The sequence below is a fragment of the Phycodurus eques genome, chromosome 22 (assembly GCF_024500275.1).
Source record: "Phycodurus eques isolate BA_2022a chromosome 22, UOR_Pequ_1.1, whole genome shotgun sequence".
NCBI classification, from domain to species: domain Eukaryota; kingdom Metazoa; phylum Chordata; class Actinopteri; order Syngnathiformes; family Syngnathidae; genus Phycodurus; species Phycodurus eques.
The window spans coordinates 5,314,606-5,328,326 of NC_084546.1; the positions used below are offsets into that span (position 1 = coordinate 5,314,606).

Below are 13,721 nucleotides of genomic sequence, written 5' to 3' on the forward strand. Positions count from 1 at the left end.
ATCACACCAGGGGACTGCTGAAGCCTTAAGTATTCTTCCCACTGTTTCTTTCTTTTCATTTGAGGGGGATTATTACTTCTCTGCTGGTTTTAGACCCCTGAAGAATTCTATTAACCCTTGTTATGTCAAGCTGAATAGCATCGCAACCGGCTAAATAGAACAGGAGCACTGGTGTCAAAATATAAAAATGGACAGAGTCTGAAATCGTGATTTTTTTTCTCTCTCCCCCCTCCCCTTGCTTCTAACCCCAGGCTGACACAACAAGATAAACACAAGTCAAAATAATATACTGAAAGCGCTTTTTTACGAGAGCGACCGTGTGCGTGTGGTTGCGGGGGTCATGAATCTGTCGCAAGTCCTGATAACGTAAATCATTCAATTTTAAAGCAAGGTTAGGCCGAGTCAATGCGATGTCCTCGGCAAGTGATGGAAAGTGTAAAATTGCGGCGTTCATGTAATATCGCGGCCATTGATTGCCTCGGTGATGGAGCCTGACTTCTTGTGTTGCGCCGCAGATCAGATGGGGAGTGCTGGATTTGCCACTCGTTAGCCAGCAGCGTGCGTGTTGGCAAGATGTCGCCATCGAATCAATTCAGTCACCTTGAAGATGAAAGAATAACTCGTTGGAATTGGCCACATACCTTGGGAAACTACGCACAACCAGCGTATACTTTCTTACGACAACGCTAAGACCACTAAACAGCTCTCCAGTTGGCCTGTTGTCATGTGGGGAAGTTGATGGAAAACGGTGGGAAAAGGCCTGAAATTTTAAGCCAGTGGCTGAAAACATGAAAATGGAATACTGAATTGTGGAGCAACTGTATCGTCATATTCGACAGGTTTTCACCATTTCAGTGTCCATTTTTCTGCGGGGCGCTGTTTCACACATTCTGCGGACATGCCCACAGCATTTCAGAGCGGAGAAAACTAATTCAATTTTCACTATTTTGAAGCCTCATTTTGGATACTTTTACCGATTCCGATTTGGCAGGGTTGTTCCTGACACTCATCTCTGTGGTGTGTCAAATTTACAAGACATGTATTTTGACTTGAGGGGACTGTAAAAATGAAATGCAAACGTACAATAATAACAACACAGTAATACAACTGAACTGTTGTGGCGGAACGGTGGGCGACTGGTTAGAGCGTCTGCCTCACAGTTCTGAGGACCGGGGTTCCATCCCCGGCCCCGCCTGTGTGGAGTTTGCATGTTCTCCCCGTGCCTGCGTGGGCACTCCGGTTTCCTCCCACATCCCAAAAACATGCATGGTAGGTTAATGGAAGTCTCTAAATTGCCCCTAGATGTGAATGTGAGTGCGAATGGTTGTTTGTTTGTATGTGCCCTGCGATTGGCTGGCAACCAGTTCAGGGTGTACCCCGCCTCCTGCCCGATGATAGCAGGCATAGGCTCCAGCACGCCCGCGACCCTTGTGAGGATAAGCGGCTCAGAAAATGAATGGATGGATGGATGAACTGTTGTGGCGCGGTACCATTTGACACGTGCCGGACTTGGCCGAGATTCCTGCTCGTGGGCATGCTGTGGAGTTTTCCAAGTGTGCCAGCACAGGGTGAAGTGTACCGAACTTGAGTATGCATCAGACGTCCCGGACTTTAGGTGTCTAGTTTTAGTACTCTATTAAAGACAACTAATTGGACAATTGTCTTCTTTGATCGAGAATTGGTCAATTAGCTTATAGTATAAAATGATCGGCCAATCGATGAGGAGCGACATGTCTAAATACATTAGCGCTTGTATAAAGAAAAGCCTACAGTAGTACCCGGGATCCCTCTAGTGGTAAGTGAAAGAATCGTCATCTCAGGACAGTTCAGTTGTATTTAACTTTGCTGTACAATACTTTTGCATAATGTTGTCGTGGCTTATAATATTAGATATTATTTTTTAGGAATAAAATCCAAGTATGTTTTAGGTGGTTCTTGGTGCAAAAAGCTTGAGACCCACAAAGCAAATGAAAACCGAATGAGGACATGTAAAAAATGTAATTCTCTTCCAACCGCATGTAACCTGACCTCTTAAAATTCTTTTCAAAATTGATTTGAATAGAAAATGCTCTCCTTGGATCATTGCGAATGTTTGTTTAACGCTCAGGAAAAAAAATAAAATCATAAAAAACATCTCTTACCGTAAGTAGTCTCTCCGGCAGAGGATGAGGTTGGCTTTGGTGTAGAGCGTGGAGCCCACCTCGCCCAGCCTGCAGTCGCAGCAGGCGCACTTGAGGCAGTCTTCGTGCCAGTACTTATCGAGGGCCTTCAGCAGGTAGCGGTCCTTGATCTTCCGGTTGCAGCCGGCACAGCCTTTTGGCTTCGTGTCCGGCTGGACGGAAAGCATTTGTATACCTGCGACAAGGTGAGATGGAGGGGATTCAGATGTATTATAATATTCGAGTCAAAGTCTAGGTTATATAAGACCTCCGTTAAACTTTTACCTGGGATAATCATGACAGTTCAAGACTTTATTTAACTTATGAAAATACATTTTTTTAAGAATCAAGTCTCAGCTGTCCCATAATATGTTACATAACATAACCTGCTTTTACATTCATCGACTATGCAAGATGAAATACGAGCCACAGAACAGCGAAATAATGCATGCCGACTAAGGAGATGATTTTTCATCCATCCATTTTCTTTCGTGCTTGTCATGGCGACTGAGCTGAAAACTATCCTAGCTGACTATTGGCAAGACACCCTGGACCGGTTGTCAACCAATCACAGGGCACATTTAGGCAATCACGCATTCCCATTCAGACCTTAGGACAATTTAGTCTTCAATGAACCTAAGTTAGTTTTTGTATACAGCGATACACTTATTTTCATATTTGTATGACAGCTATTGACTCAAATGCTGAGTAGTTTTACTTGATTTTCGTTTACTGCATTACAAATGAGATGTTTTTCTCGGGCAACAAGGTCAAAGGTTAAGCTGAGGCCGCAGGGGTGTGCCCACGACTAATGATTGTCACCTGATAAGTCAAGCTTTCTCCGATTGGTGGGTTTTCTCGGGTGCGGTAGTTTCTTGTATATCACATTAGCAAATACAATAAATAACAAACATAACAAATATGATGTTTTGTTTTAAATGGGAAAAAATCCCTTTAGATTACCAAATGTGTTTTTCTTGCCTGATAAAAAGGGCAAAGCAAAAATCGTCGCCTGACAAAGACGGAAAAAACATCAACACGACGCCGCTTTGAAGTTTTTTTTAAGCACAACATACAACAATGAACATACAATCACACCGATATGAAAAGATGCGTGACTTGGAGCGTGTGTCATCTTTGTAAATGTCAAAAAACAAATCTCTTACTGTGGAATCAAACACTGAAAGAAGAGTAAAGTAAAACTCCTGAAATGTCAAACCCACTTTCTGTTGCTTGTGAAGAGATTGAGAAAAAAAAAGTGCCAAGGCAGCTAAAAACAAATGTTAAAGTGATGTTAATCTGGAGCATGGCCATTATAAATCCTACTCTGCGTCGTCACGGAATGTTAAGATTGTCCCAACTTTAAGAAATATGGAATATTTTACAAGTATTTATCAATGAAGTGTGTTTTGACGGATTGGGGCTGGTGGGTGACGGGGGGTTGGGGGGGGGGGGGGGCTCACAACAAAACAGCAGCCCACACAGGCACAAAGACAGCACTTTTTGGAAATTTTTTTTTTTTTTACTGTTTTTAAATGCGTTGACCTCCTCTGCATTTAAAGGGGCGTGGCTCCAGACGAGAAGCTTTGTTTGGCCTGAGCTGACTGGGGAGAGCCTTTGTTGGTCCACTGGGGGATTTAAAGAAGAGGTGGGGAGGGGCGGGGGGCAGCAGGCTGAAATTAGTATTCTCCCACAATTCCCTGAGGAGAGGCGTACCCCCGTTCCCTCTTTGTCCACCATTCACCACACACACGCACGACTACTCAGTTTAGTTTGGAATCATCGCTCGTCTTTTTCCTTCAACGTTCTATCAACTGTGCGATACTTGCTCCAGACAACATGAAATAATGAGTGTAACTTTAGAAAACAGCCACAAACTTTGTTTCTTCAACAATGGAAACTTTTCACAGGTCAAAATGTAATATATTTGTATTCATTGTATGTTTTCTACAGTAATCCAAACAGGACATTTGATCTATTTCTATTCAAACTCTACATACAGTTTTGATTGACCCACATTACACATTACAGTATCCTTACATTAAAACTAAGGCAGTGTTTCAGTGTTTTTTATTTTATTTTACAATTCCTGTGCTTTAAGACCCAAACAACATGCACCTCAACAATCCAATTACATTTAGAATAAGCCCATTTTAAGTCGTTGTAGTCAAGTTTCTTCATCTCTGGCCCATACAGTTTCCTGACATCTTCCTCCTTCCATGTTACATCTATTTCTGCATTTCAGGCTTTTTAATAAGGCGCACCTACAGCTTCCTGACAGACAGAGAACCACTAATTCCATGCAAATTCACCACACCACACACACTGAAAATATCCTTACATCGAGAGGAAGTATGTGTGTGTTATGGTCCAGTACAAAAACTTTGGTATTATTTTTGGGCCCTGCTTGAAGGTGTAATTACATTATCCTTAGAGATTAGGCCAGTTAAATGCAATCCTATTTGGCAAACTTTGCCATCCGTAAACCCCTTGATAACAGGCAAGTACAGTGTCCTTTCGTTTTGAATGAGTTCATTTTGTGTAAAATGTTGTTTTAACACATTTTGAACACATCACAGTTTTTTTTTGTCCTTGAATAAGATGCACCATGCATATATAAGGCTATATATTCATGTTTTCTAAAACTTCTGGGATGTTTTTGACCTGAATAGCACAGTGGCGCAGCCTTGAATAAGGTGGCACTGTACATAATAAGGCCACAATTCTGTGTTTTATTCTTGAATAACCTTACATTTATAGTCCGGTATTGTTGCACATTTCTACGACAATTTCTAAGTAGTATTTATGTTGAAATTCGTTTGTTTTGCTGCCCTAAACAACTTGCATTGACACTTAAGTTGACATTTCAAACACGCCAGCTCATCTGTTTTTAGCCCTAAAATCGATGCACCATGCCTATAAGATCACATTTGTGCATTTTTACTACGTTTTAGCTCTCAATAACGTGCAAGAAAAAGTCGGTTTCATCTATTTCGATTCCAACTTCTGTGTTTGGGGGGGGGGGGGGCTGAAAGGCGTGCGCGTCCAGTGGCTGCGGTGCGCCGGAGAGCTCAGCTCATTTGTTCCAGCGAGTTGCGGCTGTTGATTTGTTAATTGGCTGGATTTAGAGCGCGCGCGGCTGCTGCTCGCCCCCTGGTTCCTCTTCGCCGCTCCTGTTCAGCTGCACTGATCCGTCCTGCAGCCTCGTTAACACTACAAAGTCGCCCGCTGCTCATTACGGAATCCAGAAGAAGAAAAAGGGGGAGCCAGCCCCCCCCCACCCCCCCACCCCCCACCCGCAATCAGAGAAGGAGAAGGGGAGAAGCATGGCAGGAATTCGGCCACTTGGCTCTTCCGATTGCCGGTGGAAGAGGAGGGTGGGGGGTGGCTGAACAAAAGCGTCATTTTCCCATAAAGGAGGGGGGAATGAGGTGGGGGGGGGGGGAATCACAGCTGCTCGGAGCCTTAATGATATCTGTTTTATTTGCATGCTGGCTCGTATCCTCCATACCGGGGCTGACTGCGCGTACCCGGCGGTCACATGCATCATCACCGGATGGAGGACGTCGGAGGAGAACACCCCCCCCCCCCCACCCCACCCACACACACACACACACATACAAGCATGCACACGTCTAAACCTCCCACAATTCGCTGACATTTCACCCGATCACTTTAATTACCGTTGCCATGGCAGCGGAGTGCAGCTAATTCGATAGTGACTATCACGTTATAACGCCTCGCGGGGAGATTAAAACGATGGACAACAACAACAAATAAGCCTTCTTACCGAAACTTTTCTCCCTTTTCTGCATTTGTTGAGCCGCTTCAGCAGCATGCAACCGGGTCCGGTCGAGCAGCTGGCTTTGTTTTATATATAAACACACACGCGCGCGCGCGCGCGCTTAGACACACGCACACACAGACGCGCGGTGGGTGGGGGTGGGGGGGTGGGTTTGGGGTTGTGCAATCCAGCCGATGAGAAGGGATGGGGGGGGGTAAAAAAAAAAAACACCCCAAAAAAATGAGGTTCCGATCAGCAAAACGCGGGATTGAAGCAAAGGTCGTCGAGCGTGATGTTTGCGCGCAGGTTTTTGCCACCAGAGTGTGGAGCTGTGTGTGTGTGTGTAAGAGAGACAGACGCGCGCACACACACACACACACACACACACAGAGAGGGAGGAGAGAAAGAGAGAGAGAGAGGTGGAGAGAGAGAGAGAGAGAGAGAGAGAGAGAGAGAGAGAGAGAGAGAGAGAGAGGCGAGTGACAGCACGACAAAGAGATGCAGCTTCTCCTCCGCGGCGCAGCCACGAAATCCCCCCGAACGTCTTGCGTGCGCAAAGCGATCCCACCAAGCCACCCCAAATGAGTCACTCACCATTCTCAACAAGTTGATTGCACGCTAATTCACTTGCACGCACTTATAGTTATCCTTAAGAGGGTCAGCAGCCAGGCGGCAGGTGCTCGCCGGTCTGCGCAATTCTGCAAAGTGCGCGAGGTGTGTGGCCGGCGTCTCCATATGCATCAGTCGACCCCCCATGAACACGTTGACTTTTACACCTAACACAATCATTTACTTCTCGACTGCTCCATTCGTGCGTCACAAAAAAAAAAAGTTCTGAGGAACCAAATGGATGCGTAAAGAGAGAAATAAACTCAATTGCACGACAATTTGTGAACTTTTCTTCTTTTCGCGACGTTTCGACGCTCGATTAAGCGCCCTGGCAACGTCACCAAGCTCCAAATGTGTCACGAAATTGCGTTCCATATGTTTTCCCTCTGCAACGTGGTGTGATTACAGTCCTGGCAACTTTCTTTGAATTAATCGGCATTCAAAAGAGTTGCTTGTGTGTCACTTTTTTGTTTGTTTTAACTTTAAATCGTCACTATAAACTACTAGAATAACTTTTCATATATTCTACGTCAAAGTTGTTGTCTTTGAAATTCTGCCAGGCGTGGAGACAGAATGGCACTCGGATTTGAGCCTCAAAAGGCGGCGATAATGAGATGGGCCATAAAACGCTCTCCGCGCGCCATTATGAGTGATGAGATGCATTAAAGCTGACAGGGGTATTACCTGGTCGTAATTAGGTTTTGTCATGGATTGAATTATTTCAAGGCGGCCTATCTTGGTAATCATGCAATTTGTCGCGGAGCCTCTCTCCCCCGGTGCCCTCCCACCCGCCTTTCCGCACATTATTCCCCCCTCAGTGTGAATGCAGGATGGATGAGGGCTTTCACAGAAAGAGATTTGAGATTTTTCGAGGCATTACAGACAGTTTGTTGGGATTACTTTACGCGTGTTTTTACGCACAGCCTAAAAAGGGGGGAGTTAAACTCATGCACCAGCACTCGGGGTGTCCAAAATGAATCTGCACCGTATGAATGGACGGATGAAAATAAAACACTCCACGGTTTTGGATTCCTACACGTCTCGTCGCCCCTTTGTGCGCATTTTACGCACAGCCAAAAACGCACACTTAAACGCTTACCTTGAAGTGGAGACAGTGGCGTCCAAAATCCAAATCTTCACCGTCCAACTTCGTCACTTCCAATCGGCGCAGGGGATAGAAAGTCACGCAACGAAATGTCCTCAAGTTCTCCGGCGTCCGTATTAACTCCTCTCTCCTCTCGGTCTTCCGCCGTCTGGTTTTTCTCTCCAAGTGGAGCCGGCGCTCTCCTATTTAAGCCCCTCCGCCAGGTCCCCAGTCAGCAGCACACTCCAGCTCATCCAAGAAGCTGACAAGCACCGTTAGGGAAGGCAGCGCATGTTGCTCTAATGGACCTCATTAAGCTCTACTTACAGATGTTCTCTTAACATAATTGATCTGCAGCGAGTTGAGAGGACGGCAACCCTATTCCCCAGCCCCCAATTATGGCCCGGTAATTAGATCCCCAACCTCCAGTTCTCCACATTCACCCTCCTTACATTCCGAAATATCAAAGTATCTCTTTCTCTCAAAGCGCAGCCCCCTCAACCCCCACCCCCCACAACTCACCCCCACCACCCAAACCACCCTCCCACCTTCACCACCTCACCTCCAATGTCTCCTCCCACCCACCCACAAGACTTTACTATTGACAGTCAGATGTGCTAACCTTTTGTAGTGAAGCCAGACTAACTCCAGTTGACAGTGTTCACTCACTCACCCCACTAACCCCCTCCCCACACAACTCCCCCATGTCTCCCTGCCCGTTGGGAGTCAGTGTGAGTGACACAGGAAGTTAAAAAAAAAAAAATCCAAAAAATCCCATAAAGGGTTGTAATGATAATCTGTCAAGGGAGACTTCCATAATGTCTTTTATCTTAAATAATTCCTCTGATGGCAACTTTGAGAGGAGAAGCTGGGTGCCGCACTAAAGAGTAAAATAGTGATCGCGGAGCTTTTTTTTGTAATGCCAATCAGTGCCACTCCGATCACCCGTCTAATTAGCCGCTGTACCAAAACAGGAAATCACGGGGGAGATGCTAATGTCACGTGTTTTCACTTTCGGGGGGAAAAAAACAAAAAACAAAAACAAGGGCACCTTCCATGAATGTGGTTCTAGTGTGAGGACGTTTTTGAGGGATCAAGGCAAAGAAGTCCCCACGAAAGCTTGGTGGAAAAACCCCCAAATAATTTGTGAATTGGTTGCCGCATCCTCCCGGAAATGCCGCGCTGTGTGGCCCCACATAGCGCACATACCAGAAACGGCAACTGTAACATTATGCAGTTTGAACATCAACACGGCGCTTAAATATAGGAAAATCAAAGCGACTTCAATAAAGATTCAATTAAAATGTATTACACATCAGTTAACACAAACTGTACCGAAATAAAAGCTTTAAGCACTATTTAAATATTAAAAGCAAATGTATTTAAAAAAAAAAAAAAAAAGTGAAATACAACTGAATTGTACATGCAAACCACTAGTCCACCATGCTGTCCAATTTAGGCCTGTCCTCCAAATGATGAAATGTGTTCTTTCCTTCATAGTTAGGCATGATGAGTGGAGCCTTGCACATCATGGCAATAAACAGGAGAGGCTGCTCGGTGGTCGAGCGGTCAGCACAACCAAGAGGTTATGTGTTCGAAAGTCTGGAGTTTATTCTCTCCCATGCTTCCATGGGGCTTTCTTGGGATGAACTCCAACTTCCTCCCACATTCCAAAGACATAGTGTACATGTCAGGTGATTTTACAACCCAAATTAGTGATCCTAAAACGTGGTAGTGGCACGTGCGCTTCCTCTAGTGGTACGTGACAGAATCGCTGAATTACCTGTAAATGTCCAAACTGTGCATGTACAATGGCTATAACTTTTTTTTGTAATCCTGTAGAGAAACCAAAATGACACTATTAAGCTAAATGAACTTTGACCCAGACCTTTGTGAGACTGTGATCACAGGTTGACTTGGCTGAAATATTGTACATATCCAACCTCATTGTATGCTTCCTATGATCCTTCCCGTATTCCTTTCTGCTATCATTTTCCTCACGAGAGAGTCTTTTCAGGCCATTTAGGATCTCAAGGACCGGACCCTGGTCCTTCAGATGCCCCGACACACACGACCCAATATTCCTGAGGGAGATGTCTTCCGCTAACGACCGGCAAAAGCTCTCCTTAAACACACGCTAAATAATTGCTCCGACCTTGAAGCGGGGTGGGTGGGGGGGGGGGTCAAGGGATACGTAATTTTAATGACAATTTTTCCTCTTACCCCCTTGCAGGGCACTTTTGTCTCAAGTCATTTCTTCTCACACAAAAAGTCCAGAGAATCACCTTCTGTCAGTAATCGGTCAGAAGGGAACAGCGCAAATCCAAAGAGAGACACGGGCCAAAGAGTACTGACCCTTCTTATTACTCCTCTGAGAGTTAGTGGCGATTACTTAATTCAAACGTCTATTCATTTAGTGGGAATATAAAACAGGAGAACATCAGCAGTCAGAAGAGCCAGCGCTGGCGTTATAGGCCGTTTCATTCATCCATTTGACTGGGAACAGCCAATAAAAATCCAGAGGACGGAGGATGATTGAAACGGCACTTAAAATTCATACGTGAGATGTGTTATTTCAATTAACTCCATCGGCTCAAATCGAATGGAATGTCATGAGATTTTATGATGGAAAATGAGCCCTGTGACAAAACGCATTCACAGTATATAAAAAAAATAAGATAAGATCTAATAGTATCGAATGCAGTGTTTTTATGACTCAAAATGCAAATGCAAGCACAGCTGTCAACGCCTCAGCAAGGAAAGCCGCTATTGGCGGCCCAAAATGATGTCACCGCCTTAATTAAAGACATATTATGGAAAATTTACTTTTTAATGTTTGGATAAATACAGTTGGCAAACAGCTCTGATTGACGGTCTGCTAGATAGCTGCATCAAACTCAACTCAACTCACTTCGCAGCAAGCAGGAGTTTGGCAGATAGTGAACAATTCTTAAAAAAAAAACAATAAACACGAGAATTATTTTAGAATATTTAAATAACCACATAACTTCGCCTTTTACAAAGGTCCCCTCGCTTAATTCTAACACACAATCTCAAACAACATAGGGGGGCTACAAAAACTAGCATCGATGTTGCACTCTTAACTCTTTAAGCAACAGATATTTGGACACACGGTGCCAACGCACGTGTAGAAAGACATAACAATACTGATAAGCATATATTCTTTATCCTCTGCAAAAAAAACAAAACAATTAACATCGCTGCAGCTTCCTGAGCAGTTCTGACTGTCAACTTCATTTGTAACTGTGTGTATATTATACTACCCCCTGGTGGACAAGACACACACCACAAGGAGCCGCACAATAAACGAACCATGATAGAAAAAAAGTTGAATTCTTTACATTCTATTTAATTCTCATTACTTTATGTTTTACTGTAAAACTGTCGAGGTAATATGATTAACTTAGCCAGTGGTGGCTTTGTGCAAAGTAAGCAGAGCTGCATTCAGTTTAGTTGGTTGGACAGATGAGTGTTAGCTTCTGGTAAGTGGCTTACTTGATTGCTTGGTGAAGTTCTCGACGCGGTGCCAGGGGCGTGGAGGGTATTTGTGTTTGCCCGCGTGTCCATCTGCCACATACACACAGTAGAGAGAGAAAAATTGCTGCCTCCACCCGTTAAAATGCTTTTGCTGTCTTTTGCTCGCTTTTTTTTTTTTTTTTTTCAACACTCCAAGATGAAAGCCACAAAGCATGCAGAGATGGCAAGGCACCTTCAGCTTTTATCGAAAAGCTAATTTACTTTTCAGCGGGACATGTCACCATGGTAACCTGTGCTGTCACCTGCTGAAAATTCTCTTTTGGGGTGGGAATCAAGCGTCCCAGTATCTCAGAAATCACATGGGACCCATTGTATTAGGTAGGGAAAAAAATACATGTATATATATATATATATATATATATATATATATATATGTATATATCACTGCATCATGATGTGATAAAGGATCAGTTGGACCCGCTGTTTCGCCTGCACAGAGAATTTTTGAGTTGCCTTTTATTGTGGGCAGCCAGACACAAGTGCGTAATAATCATCCTGTCGTCGTCCCCCTGGTGGCGAAGGCGCACACACCAGAAGGAGCCGCGCAGGCAAGGCACCACTGGATGGAAAAAGTTGGCTTGACCAACAAAGTTGGAGGCAATTTCAGCAGTCTTTTAATTAGACCTTCTACCTCGAATCATGGCACTTTAATTAAAAAAAAAAAAAGTGATTATTATACTCTGTCATTAACATGTGCTACACTCCTGAATCTCATATTAACATGCAAACTCTGAGATTTTCCTTTGAATAATATTTCTTCAAGCCTTTAATGATGATAACCTTGAACAGCGCATTGCTGGTAACTGCTACATAATATCTATCGATTCCATCCGGTGCGATTTCCTTGAGTAGCTTGCGGCTGAAATTACTTGTGTGTTCCGAAACTGAACATCTCAAACAGACTGCTGTATACCTCAGCAGCAATCAATCAGCCTTAATCCAAAACCAATTTACTCCGCCTGAAGAGGAAAATATCTTTTAATCTCTCGCCGACAATCCCTGATTGCAGTCAGTTGACAGTCAAAGTGTGCCGCCTAGAATGGGACATTTATATTGGATTTGCGGTAGCCACCGCCACACACACATGAATGAATAGTCAATTTAATACCTATGAGAACTGTTCTCTTCTGGCTGAAGATGGGATATTGCTTCCCAGACGTCTTCTCCATAATCATTTGCCGTTCTAGCCTGTAAGACACGGTGACAAAAGAGACAAAGGTCATCACGGAAAACAAACTAATGGAAGGCACACAGTGGATGTAGGTATGTGAACAAAGAAAACAGTGTATAACATTCATACAAATATATAAAATAGGGTAAGGAGGTGGGGGGGGAAAAAGTAAAAAAAATCAATTAAAAAAAATCACCTTTTTGTCAAAATTAAGTCATATTACGAGACTAAGTTTGCAATATTATAGGAAAATTGTAGTGTATCGTTTTCAAATTCAAAGACTCAAATCATTAAATCCGTCGGATAACTGCGAAAGCCTCGAATGTACGTAACAATTTTTACCATCTAAACCATTAACGAAGAATAATAAATAAATAATAATAAAAATAGAAGCTAGACTGCTCCATTAGTCTCCAAGTCCTATTTTCGATAAATAAAATAATATAGGTCATAATTGAGCTTTTGCGAACTAGAGTGGGCTAACTCAATTTTTGTCAATTTTAAGTAAAGTGTAAAAATGCGAAGAGGAAGGCAGATCTTTCAGATCAATACTGGTCAAAATCAAGGTTTTGTTCTAACTTTGACATCTGGGGGCAGTCCATTGTTGCACTCAGCACTTTCCCTGATGCATCAGTGCAACACTGGGCCCACATCCCAAAAAAGTAAGTGATCAGTGCATCTGTATGTTAGTATGACTTAATGTTATTGATCGTTTTTCATGAAATACTGACAGATTGACAGATGTTTGGACTTGGACCACTATTGCACATAACTATTTTTCCTCTTAACACCGTAAAATAATCAGTCAGGATAATCTTTCAGTGACATGTGATAATCGGGCCTTTGTTGCCATTGAGTGAAATATTTTGGGGAAAATGCTCAAATTAAACCTGATTATCCGTATCCGTGCATTGGCCTAAGATTTTTGTCTCTCGTTATAGTTGCAACTTAAAACTGTCGGCATTATTTGTGTTGTTACGCCATACAAAAAAAAAGCACCATGCAGTTTTAACATACTGTATATAAGAATCCATTTAGTTGGACTTTATAACTAAAATGGCCCCGGATGGGGAAAAATAAAGTTGCCCACCCCTCCCTTACAACTTTAAAAGCCCGATTCTCCCCACTAACAGTCTGCATTAATTGTGAGATTGTTCCTGGGACCAAATTGGGTCACAGACCCTTTTTTTTTTTCCCTCCTCCGGTTGCTAATTGGTACTCTAAAATGCAAACCACTGCAAAAATAGGTGAGTTAATTTTGGCAATTAGATTTATAGATCGTTTGGTCGGTTCATATGTTTTGCGTTCACTCCCAATAGTGGAAGAGGTTGGTTATGAGTTGTCTAAATCTTAACG

General features: G+C 43.4%; 1 protein-coding gene across 2 annotated transcripts in view; it reads right to left on the minus strand.

The window, feature by feature from the left end:
• Positions 1 to 7,834, minus strand: part of lmo3 (LIM domain only 3) — a 41,473-nt gene extending 33,639 nt beyond the window's left edge. The window contains exons 1-2 of one of the 2 annotated variants that reach the window (XM_061667669.1): positions 7,652 to 7,834; positions 2,142 to 2,355 (exon numbers count right to left, since the gene is read on the minus strand). In XM_061667669.1, coding sequence (XP_061523653.1) covers positions 2,142 to 2,347 — 206 coding nt within the window. In that variant the 5' untranslated portion in view covers positions 2,348 to 2,355; positions 7,652 to 7,834. Of the gene's footprint in view, positions 1 to 2,141; positions 2,356 to 5,949; positions 6,028 to 7,651 lie in introns of those variants that run through there. The other variant, XM_061667668.1, reaches the window with a different exon arrangement.
• Positions 7,835 to 13,721: the final 5,887 nt, after the last annotated feature.